General features: G+C 44.9%; 1 protein-coding gene across 2 annotated transcripts; it reads right to left on the bottom strand.

The window, feature by feature from the left end:
- Positions 1-64: 64 nt before the first annotated feature.
- eya (eya transcriptional coactivator and phosphatase 2) lies at positions 65-7302 on the bottom strand. Of its 2 annotated transcripts, none has more exons than XM_089592537.1 (9): positions 7214-7302; positions 4244-4372; positions 3731-3896; positions 3147-3330; positions 2925-3054; positions 2701-2784; positions 2031-2302; positions 1484-1958; positions 65-1413 (listed from the first exon to the last, which is right to left on the bottom strand). In XM_089592537.1, exons 2-9 carry the CDS (start codon positions 4353-4355, stop codon positions 1232-1234), a joined length of 1605 nt encoding a protein of 534 aa, XP_089448663.1. In that variant the 5' UTR covers positions 4356-4372; positions 7214-7302; the 3' UTR covers positions 65-1231. The 2 variants fall into 2 exon arrangements, with proteins under 2 accessions (XP_089448663.1, XP_089448662.1); XM_089592536.1 differs by lacking the exon at positions 7214-7302 and adding an exon at positions 7009-7019 and having other exon boundaries at positions 1484-1956; positions 2026-2302; positions 4244-4359.
- Positions 7303-12690: the final 5388 nt, after the last annotated feature.

Genomic DNA, 12690 nt, shown 5'->3' with positions numbered 1-12690 from the left:
CTCTAAAATAACAAAATGAATCACTATTGTATCGAATTTTTTATATTTTCCAACCTGTCAAGTCCCAAGTCTAATACACTAAAAACAATTTAAATGTTTTAGCTGATGTGTATGCTTTTAATAATGCAATATAGTTTTAAAAATTTTCTACAAAACTTTATTTTACATTGTATGGAATGTTGCACTTTATGTAATAGTAAAAAATGTTTATTTTAGGTTCATTTTCACGCATCACGTAGTAAAATTAGGTAAAAACTATAGTTTTTTTACATTATTAACATTTTAAATATTAAATGATACGAGTAATAGTTTTCATTTATTTATTTCGCCAAAGAGAATTCATTGCAGGGAAATATATATTATCTTATAAAATCACAGAAAAATTTAGGTAATAATGATAAAGTGCACTATTGCACTGGAAAAATAAATTGAAAAAATCGTACTTTCTTCGCTGACTTTTTACGCCCTCGTAATGAATGCTATTTTTAAGTACAGTGTAGTTGCATCTAAAGACAACGAAGATATTTATACTTTCAAAAATTTTATTTTAATTTTCTCCCTCGTCTATTTCATACACAGTGGATGGATATGTATATAAATAGATAGAAACTCGCCGACAACACTAAATTATCCTTTGCTTAAAAAAAAATGTCCTACATAAACTTTTTCTTACTTTCGATTTTTATACTTTCATTTTGGTTTATCACTTTCATAGACACTCTCAGAGCTATATAATAAAATTCAACTAAAATTCCATCGTTATGATTCCTTTATATATTTTTGGTCTCGTCTGTCCAAATGACATACTCTTGCATTGCATATCATCATTCCTCATTATTAACTAAATTATCGATACAATAAGTCATGCACTGACAAGTTGCGAAACATCTTATTATACGTATCAGTGACCCGACCGTTCAGATTTAAGCTATTATCTTTGAACCTTAGCGTATACATTCGCATCTTGCAAACTAAAGAAAAAAAAAAAAAGAAAAAAAATGCGCACACTTTTGTACTTCGAATCAGCATGTGTACAACCAATAAAAGTCGTTAAACTGAAATTGCAACCAAGCCACGGGCAGTTTGCACTCGATCCCTTTTAACACACTATGTATATGTATACATACTATATATAATATATATACTCCCTATGATCTATATTTATAATTGTATCAAGTGTCATTGTTTGTCGTGAGTAACGTGTCCACCGAAACAGAGAAAGCATCGCGCGTTAAAGAAATTGCATTTCCAGGGCATTGTTGAGCGCCAGCAGGTCCGAGTGGCTGTTTATCCTCCAGAAGGGAAAGTTGTGCTTTTGCGCCGCTGTTTCCTCGTCCAAGCTGTCGCCTATCACCACGTACGTGCAATTACGCCCGAATCTCGCCACCACCCTGCTGAAGCAGTTTTCTTTGCCTGGGGAAAAAAAAAAAAAAAATAAATAATAGATCGAGTTGTCGTAGTGCAGATCAAACGGTCTACCAACCGGTTTTCAAAGCCGAGTAGACGTTCTCGATGGGAAAGAGGCCACCGAGCCCGAACAGCAGAACCTTGGCCAGGGAGGGTATGAGCTGCTCCGAGGTGACGAGCACGTTGACGCAGTGGCTGCGCTCGTCTATCAAACTGAGACACTTGGCGGCTATCGTCAGCCAATTGTCGGTCTGCTGTTCAATCTCGGCCCTGAGGTTGAGCCACTGCTCGCGCTTCACGGCCCCAAGCAGTCCCCCCACGTTGTTGCGGTAAGTCGTGTAGGTCTCCTTGATCTTGCGATAACGAAAGGCCAGCTTCCGCATCCAGTCGACCCCACCCCTGACCCCCGAGGTCAGGCAGATGCCGTTGCTCGCTATGTCCCGCTGCAAAAAGTTGTCCGTCGCGAAGTTGTACGTCGACAGGTCCTGGCCCGTGTCGTCCGATGACACGTCGTTTATGTGCGCCTGGTCGCAGTCCTGCGAGCGCAAACTCTGCCATCCCCCCCCCCAGCGGCTATCACTAATTGTATAAAAAACATAATAGGGAATGAAGGGTCACCTCACCTCGATGTCGTTGTAGAAAAAGTGGTTGTCGGCCAAGTAGAATACGATCTCCTCCATCCTGTAGGCGAGCTGGGCTAGGGTGGCGGGGTCCTTGTTGTACGTCGAGGCAAAGTGTCCCTTGAGGAGGCTCTGGAACACGACTATGGTTTCGTCGAGGTCCCAGATGAATATCCGCTCGGGTCCGGCCTCCGTCGTGTCCGCCGAGCCGACGTTGTTTCCGCTCCCGCTCTGCCGGCGGCCGCCGCGTTTGCACGGCTTCCCACCGCCACCACCTGCCGCACCATCCTTCCCGTTAATAATCCCCGTTTTTACCCCCCAACAACCTTGACCCGACGACCCGCACATTATATATGTTTGGTTAACGCTGCTTTTAACCCTATGTATATATCCTACTGGTGATATGTGTACGCGCGCGACTGCGACAACTTTTATCGGATCGGTAATCGAGGGGTGCCCGGGAACTACTGATCCCTCGGCCATCCCTGGTCGTACATCCAACTAAGTATCTGCTCTATACTCTGTCGCGCGATGACTCAAAGTGCAAGAATTTTGCCGAACCAGCGTGTGCGTCTATATTACGTATATTCGAAGCGCACAATGGAAAATAACGCGCACAGAGGGATACGTTAACGTGTATATGGTTGTTGGTTTTTAATGAGTGTTGCCTCACCTTCCACGTTCGTGGTTTCCCTCGCGGTCGGGTCATTCGCGTCGTGAGTAGTTGTGTCCAACGTCAGCGCCGATTTCGTTGAATCTGCAATAAAAGCGCGTACTCTGGTTACATCTGTTTGTACATCACACGCGAGTCTATAAATTCTACGATAAACGTTGTTGTTGTTTTTTTTGTTTTTTTTTTTTTTTTCATTTATAAATTCATATGTATGGATTCCTCACCGGTAAAGTTGCTAATATTGAACGAAGTTGGTGTCGCGTGGTAGCCGGGCATCGAGTAGTACCCCGAGTACTGCAGGGGCACCCTGTCGTTTCCGTATATCGACGCACTGTAGGCCGTGTAGTCTATCTTCTACGAAAACAGAGAACAATCGAATATTGTTAAAATAAAAAGAAAAAAATAAAAAAAAATAAAAAAACCCAGAGCATATTGTAAATGTTTACCTGCGACGCCGAGGACATGTTCTGGGGTACGGAGGGAAAAGTAGTCGAGCCGCTGTTGTAGCTGGCGTAGGATGAATACTGGGTCATTGAGCTTGGCGTCGTGTAGGAACCTAAGTACGGGCTCTGCAGGGACGACGAGCCCTTCGAGACCGTTGTGCTTCCGTAAGTTGGCGAGTTGTACATGCTGCGGTTTTACAATACATGTTGTTGACGCGTCAGATCAAATTGCGCGTTGATAAAACAATACGGGTAAATTCTCAAACGATACAAGCCGATATTTTTTTGTTTAATGTCCTTGTGATTTTGAAAAATCTTTAAATATCAACATTTTCTTAAATCTTGTTCAGTAATATTTATCGTCTTCGTAATGTAATACATACTGAAAATGTCATTGCGTAATAATTGTAAAAATAATAATTATTCATCACAAAAAATTGTAGATTAATCATTTAATTTTTAAAAACAAAAATCTTTATTTCGAATGCAAGTCATTCGTTCCAAAATATTTTTCGTCGTATGACTGTACGATTTTTAAAAAACACGGGAGGTAGGTGAATAATAAAAAAAAAAAAAAGAGAATCAACCTATTGTAAAAGGAATTGGCGCCGTAATAAGCGCTGTAGTCCGCCTTGTCCATCGAGTCCGGATACTCCTGATCCTTCTCCTCGGCGTTCTCGTCGATGTACAGCTCGCCCCCGGGCACGCTGTCCGTCTCCGGAAAGTCCTGCACCTCGTTTTTGACTTCCGTTTCTAAAATATTGACGAGCATTCGCTCGATTTATTGGAAATCAGTCAAACGGTTTGCAAAAAGAAAAACCATCATCGTCAAGTATATATAGCATTCCTTTTTCGTTCTTTACGAAAACGTCAATTAAGAGTATAGCGTTAAAGAGCAGAGAGATAGAGAGAGCAGTATTATCGATTGTAAGAAAAGCAAAAGTGTACAGAGTGTATAAGGGCGAGTAGCGCAAGGGTAGGGGGGGGGAGAAATAAAGGGAAGTCAAGGGGACAGCATAGGGAGTGAGGGAGAGGAAGTGGGTGTACTATAACGCCATCAGTGGTGTATATATATATGATATGGTGCTACCGTTATCTACCATTGTTTGCGCTGCGAGGGTGCTGTATCGAGGTCTCCGTCGACGAAGACACGTTGCCAGCGCTGTCGAGGACCCCTGCCGGTTTTGTCGGGTCATTGTCTTCGGTTAACATATCACTCCCTCCTCCTCCTGCAAGCCAAGCCGATTATTATCTCTATTTTACTTTTTCATATCCCGCGACAATTCAATCGTTCGTCATTTCAAGTTTTTCATTCAAGCTGTTTGTATATTAGGCGCCCCATTTTTCAAGGGAATTTTTATTTTCAACATGTACGTTGCGCCGATGGAATCATTTTTCAACGTTACCTATAGCAGAGTATAAAGCCAAATACGTATACACGTATTGAAACGAACTCAAAAATAAACAACTTTGTGAATAAAATGTTTGTAGTCGTACCTCGTAGGTGCAGGTACGAAAAAGGTTACCCATCGGCACAAAATTAGGAATTTTTTTTCGAGTACATATAGTTTTTTATATTGTCTTCTATGTTTTGGTGACATTGTTAAAAAAAAAAAAAATTAAAAAAATCTCGTCGCATTACAAGCAAGACAATCCTCGTGAAAAATAAAAAGCGTCGTCGCTTTGGTGTACACCGCAACTTGTATGGACAATTCGTCGCGCATATATATACACAAATAAGTAAGTGGATTTTTTGTTTTACTCGGAGCTTATTGCGAAAAAGGTGTCAGCCTCTATATAGTCAAAAGCATTGCCGAGCGCCGATGAGCCGCAATCGTCTCCCGATCGCGTTTTTTTACGTGTATACGCGCGCGTTGGCGAAGAGGCGAGAGGGCGGGGTAGGGTAGGCGTGTTGCGGAGGCGCGCGGCCCCAGCCAATCGAGGAGGGCCCGACGTGCGCCTTCTTGTCTCGGCCCGTTGCCAAGTCACTATCTTGTCAGCGAGGACGAGCAAGTGTGCGCTCCGCCCTTTCCTTCGCGCCGGGCTCCCCATCGCTATATATATAATATATACGTCTTGGCCCTCCGCCGAACACTATTACAAACATACACCTATAGAGTTACTCTTGAAAATTGCACAACATTTTAATACATTTGGCGTGTCTGTCAAACAATCTGGGCTTTCAAAGGGGTGATGTGTAACCAACATGAATTTGTGACGCCTCGCAAAAACCCACGTCCAAGATTTTACCGCACGTGAGACGCCGAGCGAGAAAAAGTTGATAGGAATGCGACGCGAACGAGGGAGGGGAGAAAAAGAGAGAGAGAGTCAAAGTTAAAGATTAACTATCGCAAACGAAACTTCTCGAGTCTTATCGTACGCGCGTGTGGCTCGGAATCGTCACCGTTTCGAGCGTTGATTGAAAATTCACAACGGATGGGACATATTTTGATCGCTGCCCTTTAAGCTTTGCTTTCATTATTTTATTGTGTGTCATTGTAGGGGGGGGGGGAAAAACACACCCCTGTGATGGTCGCACCACTAATTTAATTGTATCTCTCGAGCGAGCGCTTAAAGTCGTAAACAACCGAGCGCAGCGAATGAAATTTTGATTTAATAACTGCGGCCGAGCCGGCGTGTGGCGAAGGGGGAAAAAAAAAAAGTCCCGAGTGTTTAATCGGATTAGGCCGACAGCGCCTCGATTGAGATGAGGCTCGAAATCCATTTGTCGGGGCTTACGTCTTCGCCGTCGTCGTCTGGGGCCGCACCAGCACCTTGAACGCGTCGACGACTGTTACGCTCGGCCAATTAAAATACATTGAAGTCCTAACGAGCCGAATTAAACACGATGCCATCGTGTGCGCGTGTGTACACTCGTATACGCACGCACGCGTTCAAGGTGCATGCAAGCGTGTACATTATGCGTGCGTATATGCATATTTTTGTGCACTCGCGCTTCCTTTCCCGCGCTCGGTGTGTTACATCATGTTTTTTTTTTTCCTTCCACTCGACCTTTCTACTTGGTCTGTTTTTATCTCCACTGTTGGCGTGGAGAATATTTTTATACGTGTTTGCGACGAACAATTGGTTAGCTTTTCACGTAACAATACGTACAGTACAACCCAACGACAGAACATCGGTCCAAGGGTTGCATGGACGATAAGATAAGGGAGGGAAATAAAATAAAAGCACAAGCAACTGCTGTTGCGTTGGCTCAGAAACTATATATAATGTATACTTATTCATTATTGTGTAGTCCTGCGTCAGCTGTAACACAAGGCACATCGTTCACGGGGCACATGTAGCTCCCACGTGTGTTTTTCCGCGTTTTCCTGTCGCCCCTCTTTGTTTTTTTTTTTTTCTTTGCTCTGGACATAACTTTCTCCACGTAGCCCTTCGTCCATCGCGTGTGGCTCGCGTATGCCAAACACATGGAGCGCAAACCCTCGCAGTCCAAAGCGGCGTTTCCGCAAAAACCACACGTGCCTCGGAAAGGAATTCCCGAAGGACGAGCTACACGCGCTCGGTATCCTATATATAGATGCGTTGGCTCATCCCGAGGACTCGTTCTCCCGCCTGATTTTAATGTGTCTCGGTGTGAGCCAAGAAATGTATTTTTTTTTGCAGGCAGAGCTTTTGAATTTTTTTTTTTTTTTTAATCAGTCGGGCGGATGTGCGCGCTTGGAAAAATATCTAAAGTCGATCGGCGGCCGGTTTAGTGTTTCGTTTCCTCCGCGGTGAACGAACGCCGATTCCACGAACGAAAACAAAAAACAATGAGTAACGCGCGTAACGCGGACACTCGACGCCGCGCTGCTTTTTATCAATAAAACCATCGCAATGTCACGCAGAGCAGCGTCGAAACCTCTTTTGCATCAACCCGTACCCTTATTTATTTATTTATTTATTTTCTTTTCTATTTGCCCGAAACAACCACCTGTGTTTATTTTCCCACGAAAAATGTTCAGTTTTCCTGTTTTCCCTCAAAAAAAAAAAAAACCTTGTCAAATGCGCGTTTTTTTGTTCATACAGATACTAAATTTTACGTATATATAAAGCCACCAACTAACCTTTCGTTCCTCGTGTCGTGGAGAACGATGACAGCTCCTCCTCCACCTTGTACCGCCGTCCCGATGTCAAGGCCGTCGCGGGGAGCCGAAGAAAACCGAAAGCCCCGTCCAAGGGGGGGATGTGGGCACGGGTAATTAAAATTAAAAAAAAAAAAAAAAAAAAAAGAAAAGGTTGAAGAAAGAAACAAGTGTTCGATCGCGCTATCGTTCGTTGTACTAGGCACAGTGCGCACCAGTGGGGCAACAACGGGTCACTGAGCGTCGGCCGCGAGCGGCGCAGCTCCTCGGCAGCAGCGATAAGGGCTCCTTCTCCTCCCACAGCCCGCACCTGTGGCACATCCTCGCGCCCCGTATACCCCCGGCACTCGCTAACGCTCACCAAAGTACGCTCACAAGCACCCCCACGGACTCAAACGCGGGTTTTGGGTTGATCAACGCGCAGCGCAAGGTATACGATGTATACTCGAGTACAGTAAGCAGCAACCAACAAGCGCCGCAAGTAAACCCAACACTGCTGGTTGGTGTATACACAAAATATAAACACACACGTATACAATATATGGTCGACTGTTGCTCAAGACGCGAGGGGGAGGGTCTATACTAGTATGGCCCGCTCGTCGCCTCCATCACTCCCTCGTTCTTGGCGCTGTGCGTGTATGTATAGCGCCTTGGCGGGGCTTCTCCTTCCTTCGTCTTCTTATCACACTTGACGCGCGAAGGATATGCGCGCCCCTTACACACCTACGGATTGATTTCGCGCACATATAATATACACATGCTACACTTGGGGGCTTTTTTCTTCACCACCACCACCACCACCACCCCTTCAACGATCGTGCCAATCTAATCACTATTTTTTTGTCACACATGTATACGATATATCGCGTTGGGGCACTTTCTAGCTTCTTGTTATTTTACGATCGTCGCGTTTCTGCACACGCGTGCCCTTGTTCATTCGTATTTTTCCGAAGCACTCCAGTTGTACATATGGACACGGGCCTCGTGTATACCGCACACGAAGGACCATATAGGTACACCACCTCGGCAGTACGCGCACTCGGGTAGAAAGGGGTGAGCGAGCTCCAGTGACGGGCAACAAGCAAAAGAAAAAGAAAAAAAAAAAAAAAAAAAAAAAAAAAGGAAAAAAGGTCGATGGGTCCTTGCGCTGCTGATGCTTTCTTCTTCTTACAAAGGACGAGGACCAACCCCTCTTGTCTGTTTCACCCCCAGGCGGGGAGGGAGGGGGGAGGAAGGTAGTGGGAATAAAAAAAAAAAAAATAAAAAAAAAAAAAACAACCAAAGCAGCTGATATTTGCCGTGGTATATAGTATAATCTTCGGGGGATGAACTATGTGCGCGCTCGGCGTGCGAATCGATCCTCGACGTGTGTACAACTGGTCGTGGTTGTGCCGCGCTCCGAAGCCGGGAAGAAGCCGAGTGGTGGGTATATATACGCGGGATGTACGTGTGTGCACCTACTCTCCTGACAGGCTGGAGGCTGGAGGAGAGAGAGAGAACACACTGTAAAACCCTGGTACGTATGCCAGAGTTGTGTATGGGCACGTCAACGAGGACCGACCGACGACGACGACGACGCGTGTACAAAAGCCCGTAAAAAAGGCCGTCGGACGAGGGAGAAAAAGGAGGAACGAACGAAGGACAGAAGGGAGGGGACTCCGATGTATATTATATATACGAATACACAAGCGCGCGCTAGCTCTGCAGCATTGAAAAGAGCTTTATATACTTATAATGCAGGGAGAGCAAGCAAGAGAAACGAATCTGGCTATGCAAGTGTGTGTGTGTGTGTGTGTGCAGTGCGGCGCTCTTCTCCGGCGGTGATGCTGCGAGCGGGCTTGCTCTGATGCTACTCCTGCGCTCCGGCAGCCCGTGGAGCACGCGAAAATGCGTACGCATATACATATACATCCCTTCTCTCTCTCTCTCTCTTTAGCGCGTTGTATGTTTGTTCAGGATACGTCATGTATGCACGAGAGAGAGAGAGAGAGAGAGAATCCACCGCTGCCACCCTCGCCCCGTCGGGGTATATACGTCACGTGGACCCTCTTCTCTTCGTCCAATTCTCTCGGACACATGTATATATAGGTTCACGTATATATATATTTATAGGACTCGCTTAATTAGAGGGAGAAAGAGAGAGCGAGAGAAGAGTGGAAGGGTGATGGACGACGACTATACAGTATACACACGTTGGTACATTACACGTGATGGAAGGATACATATACCTATTACATCGTGGTCGAAGAAGTAGGGGGAATAAGGGCCGGTCGTAGCTGAAACGGAAGGGACAAAAGGGGACGCCCACGGCGAATGGGGGGCAAAAGTGCATGATGGAAAATGATGATCGGGAGGGCTGATGTATATGGCTTATATATATACCTACATGTTTTTACAGCTCAATCGGGACTCGTGGATTCATCATTATTATAATTTACGACGCGCAGAGTTGGAGAATGAAAGGAATGTGCCAATTGATCAATTTTTTACACCACAAGTACACATTAAACACCATAAGTACAACTGGTTACGAGATATTACGTTGTTTTTTTTTTTTTTTTGTTTGATTATTTTTCCTTTCCTTTCCCGTACAATTTCGTGCATCATTGCGTTGCTTCAGCGATGATGGTTTACATCTCGTTTTACCCACCTCGAATTCCACCATGGATTTCGGGAATATCGGATTACTCGTTCGCAGACCGCGAGCTCTCGTTGCTGATGCCCGTTTCACAAAATGCCCATTAACGCCCCGCACCCCCAAAAAAATCGGCATTTGTACGCGTGTGTGTAATTCAATAATTTTGTTTTGATGCGTTTCAACGGATACCAAAGCTTATCATCATATAATAATATATGTGCGCGTCTTTGACACCGTGAACTAGTGTAGATGTATGAGCCAACCAGTCGCTTTGAGATGAATGTATTGTTGTAGGGAGTTGCGAGAGGGTTAAAAAAGAAGAAAACGAGGAGACGGCCGAGCAGACGGTAGAGATTAGCGCGTCCCTCGTTTGAATAATTGGCGGTGTTCATTCGAGCTGATTCACTCGGAAAGAGAGAGAGAGAGAGCGGGGAAAACGAGACCGATGCATATATATATATTCCCCTGCTTGATGCACCCAAGCCCTTTGTGCACATTACGCGTGTTGTACATGGGCATTCGCCGATTGAACGACTCGAGAGCGTGTGTATAGACAATTGACGCGTGCGCCGTCTTAATTGTTGGCTTGGGTTTCCGTTGGTCCGTATATATACACGCACGCGACACTGCTTTCGAGGACCATTTTTTCTTTCCTCTCTCTCTCTCTCTCTCTCTCGAAGAAACAAAAAAAAAAAGTCCTTTTCTGGAGGAATGCAGCTCTCTTATCGGTGCCGAGATCTCGGAGTAGTTCAGTAAGAAGAAGCCTTTTCAACTCTTTCTCTCTCTTTTTCCGTACCGTTTCTCGTTTCGGGTGCCTTTTTTTTTTTTTTTTTCTATTCATCACGTGGGTGCCTTGGAAATTCTCGTCCATCTCACTTGCGGGAGATATACAAAGAGACTTGGCGATCCTCTATGCGTCCGAGCATGCCCATCCGATTGGCATTTGTTTTCGGGCATCACTACTATACCGAGGGCCTTTTCTTTTTCCTTTCCGTAGGTTTTTTCATCAAACAATGAATGACAAAAATTAATCCGCAAATGGTACTTTCATTCCTGTCGAAGATACCACGTTTTAAACGCAATTGATAGTGATGGCCTCGGTCGATTGTCACACTGTACCATTAACGATGTGACGGCTTGGTCCATCGAGAAGCAGTTTTCTACTGCGAAAAAAAAATATGTACAACAACGCTTGCGAAGTATGAGAGTGGTTTTGATTATACATTGGGCCATTTTATTAATGTATTGTCATCCAACGACAGTCACGCTCGGCCAGTTTAACCATGTATCGAAGCAGCTATTTGATACGCGAATCGGAAACTAAAGCCGAGCGCGTCTCACTTGGCGGATTTGTATTTTTTTTTTTTTTTTTTTTTTTTTTTTCTCACGTGCATCTACGTATAAGTATACACTACACGAGAGACGTAATATGTAACGCAGTTGCAGGCACACACACACAGGGCACCTGTCGCTTTACCGCAACAGCGGCGTGTGTCCGGTCGTCGCGTTTGCATATACACACATATCGGACGCTGGACCTTTCGACGCGACCAAACTGGTTTACCCTTCCAATATATACTTGAACAATCATAATAACTGTCGTCTCGCTTTACAACTTGTTCTTCCCTCCTCCGCCCTCTTGCTTTGCTTTTTACGGGCACATATATCTACACACGCATATATACTTGATCCCACCACCGCCCTGATGCCGTTCATACGTGTATATACGTATACGAACTAGGCGAGGAGCGCGTTTTTTTTTTTCTTCTTCTTCTCCTCCGGCCTGATTCCCGTGTCCCCTTTTTTACAGCTTCTTGTTTGGTTTTACCTTTTCTTCCGCTCGTTGTCGCTCGAATGCCACCCTCTGTGCCACTCGATATCGCGATTGCGTTGTTCTGCACGCACCGGATGATTACGAGTTTCCAAAAGGTACCGGAGGATCTTGTACGGATCTCGCGCGGCGTTTAAACTCATATTAGTCCACGTTGCAACGCTCAGGTCTATACGTGTGCACTCTTTGGAGGGAACAGCTTATATGTGTGGGGGGGTTGGGTAACCGCAGATCTGCTGAAAACTAATCTGATTACTTTACCCACTTAGTATTATACTTCTTTCACGTGTACGTTTGTCACTTGTCTCAGGATTGTATACGTTGAAGGGCTTAACATATGTAAATACCTATACTTGGTACTTTGCTGTTTGGATGGATAAGTCGAGAAAGATAGTCGATGATAGCGAAATCAGTGTTCGTTAGGGAAAAAAGAAAAGTCGATTTTTTCTTTTTTTTTTTTATCAAATCTCAAGATTTATTGATAAACAAGGGAGAAACCCAGCCTTGCACTGGCGATGGAAAACAAAAACAAATTTGCTCGGCAGCTCTGTCTTTCCCATAAGAGCACTAAGCCGGCGTCTCTGTACGCGACGCGCTCCACTTTACTCCCGCTCCAGCTAACGTATCGTGTGTCCGGACTGGGAGAGAGACGGTGGAAGCCATTATCTCCTCTCTCCGCCTTGGAACGCATTACACACAAGAGCTTTCCGAAACGTACGAGGTTTGCGACGCGAAAAAAAAAAAAAAAAAAATGCGCCGACGGTGCAGCATCGTTGCCGCGCGACGCGAGAGCACGCGAACTATATGAAACAAAAAAAAAAAAAAAAAAGAAAATGTCACGCAGGATAGAGCAAAGAGCTTTCCCCCTCCTTACGTCGACTTTCTTGGCAGCTCTATTCTTTTTGCCTCCCTCTCTCCTTCCTTGCACGAGAGGGGCCAACGGCAGCACCCGCCGCTTTGATGGACTCTCGTGTTTCGCTAAAAGTTTTA

The sequence above is a fragment of the Copidosoma floridanum genome, unplaced genomic scaffold (genome assembly GCF_036245765.1).
Source record: "Copidosoma floridanum isolate Cflo_tuat_1 unplaced genomic scaffold, Cflo_Japanese_pri ptg000019l, whole genome shotgun sequence".
Taxonomy (NCBI): Eukaryota; Metazoa; Arthropoda; class Insecta; order Hymenoptera; family Encyrtidae; genus Copidosoma; species Copidosoma floridanum.
Note: the sequence above shows the minus strand (reverse complement) of the source record. Positions and strands in the feature narration are given on the sequence as shown.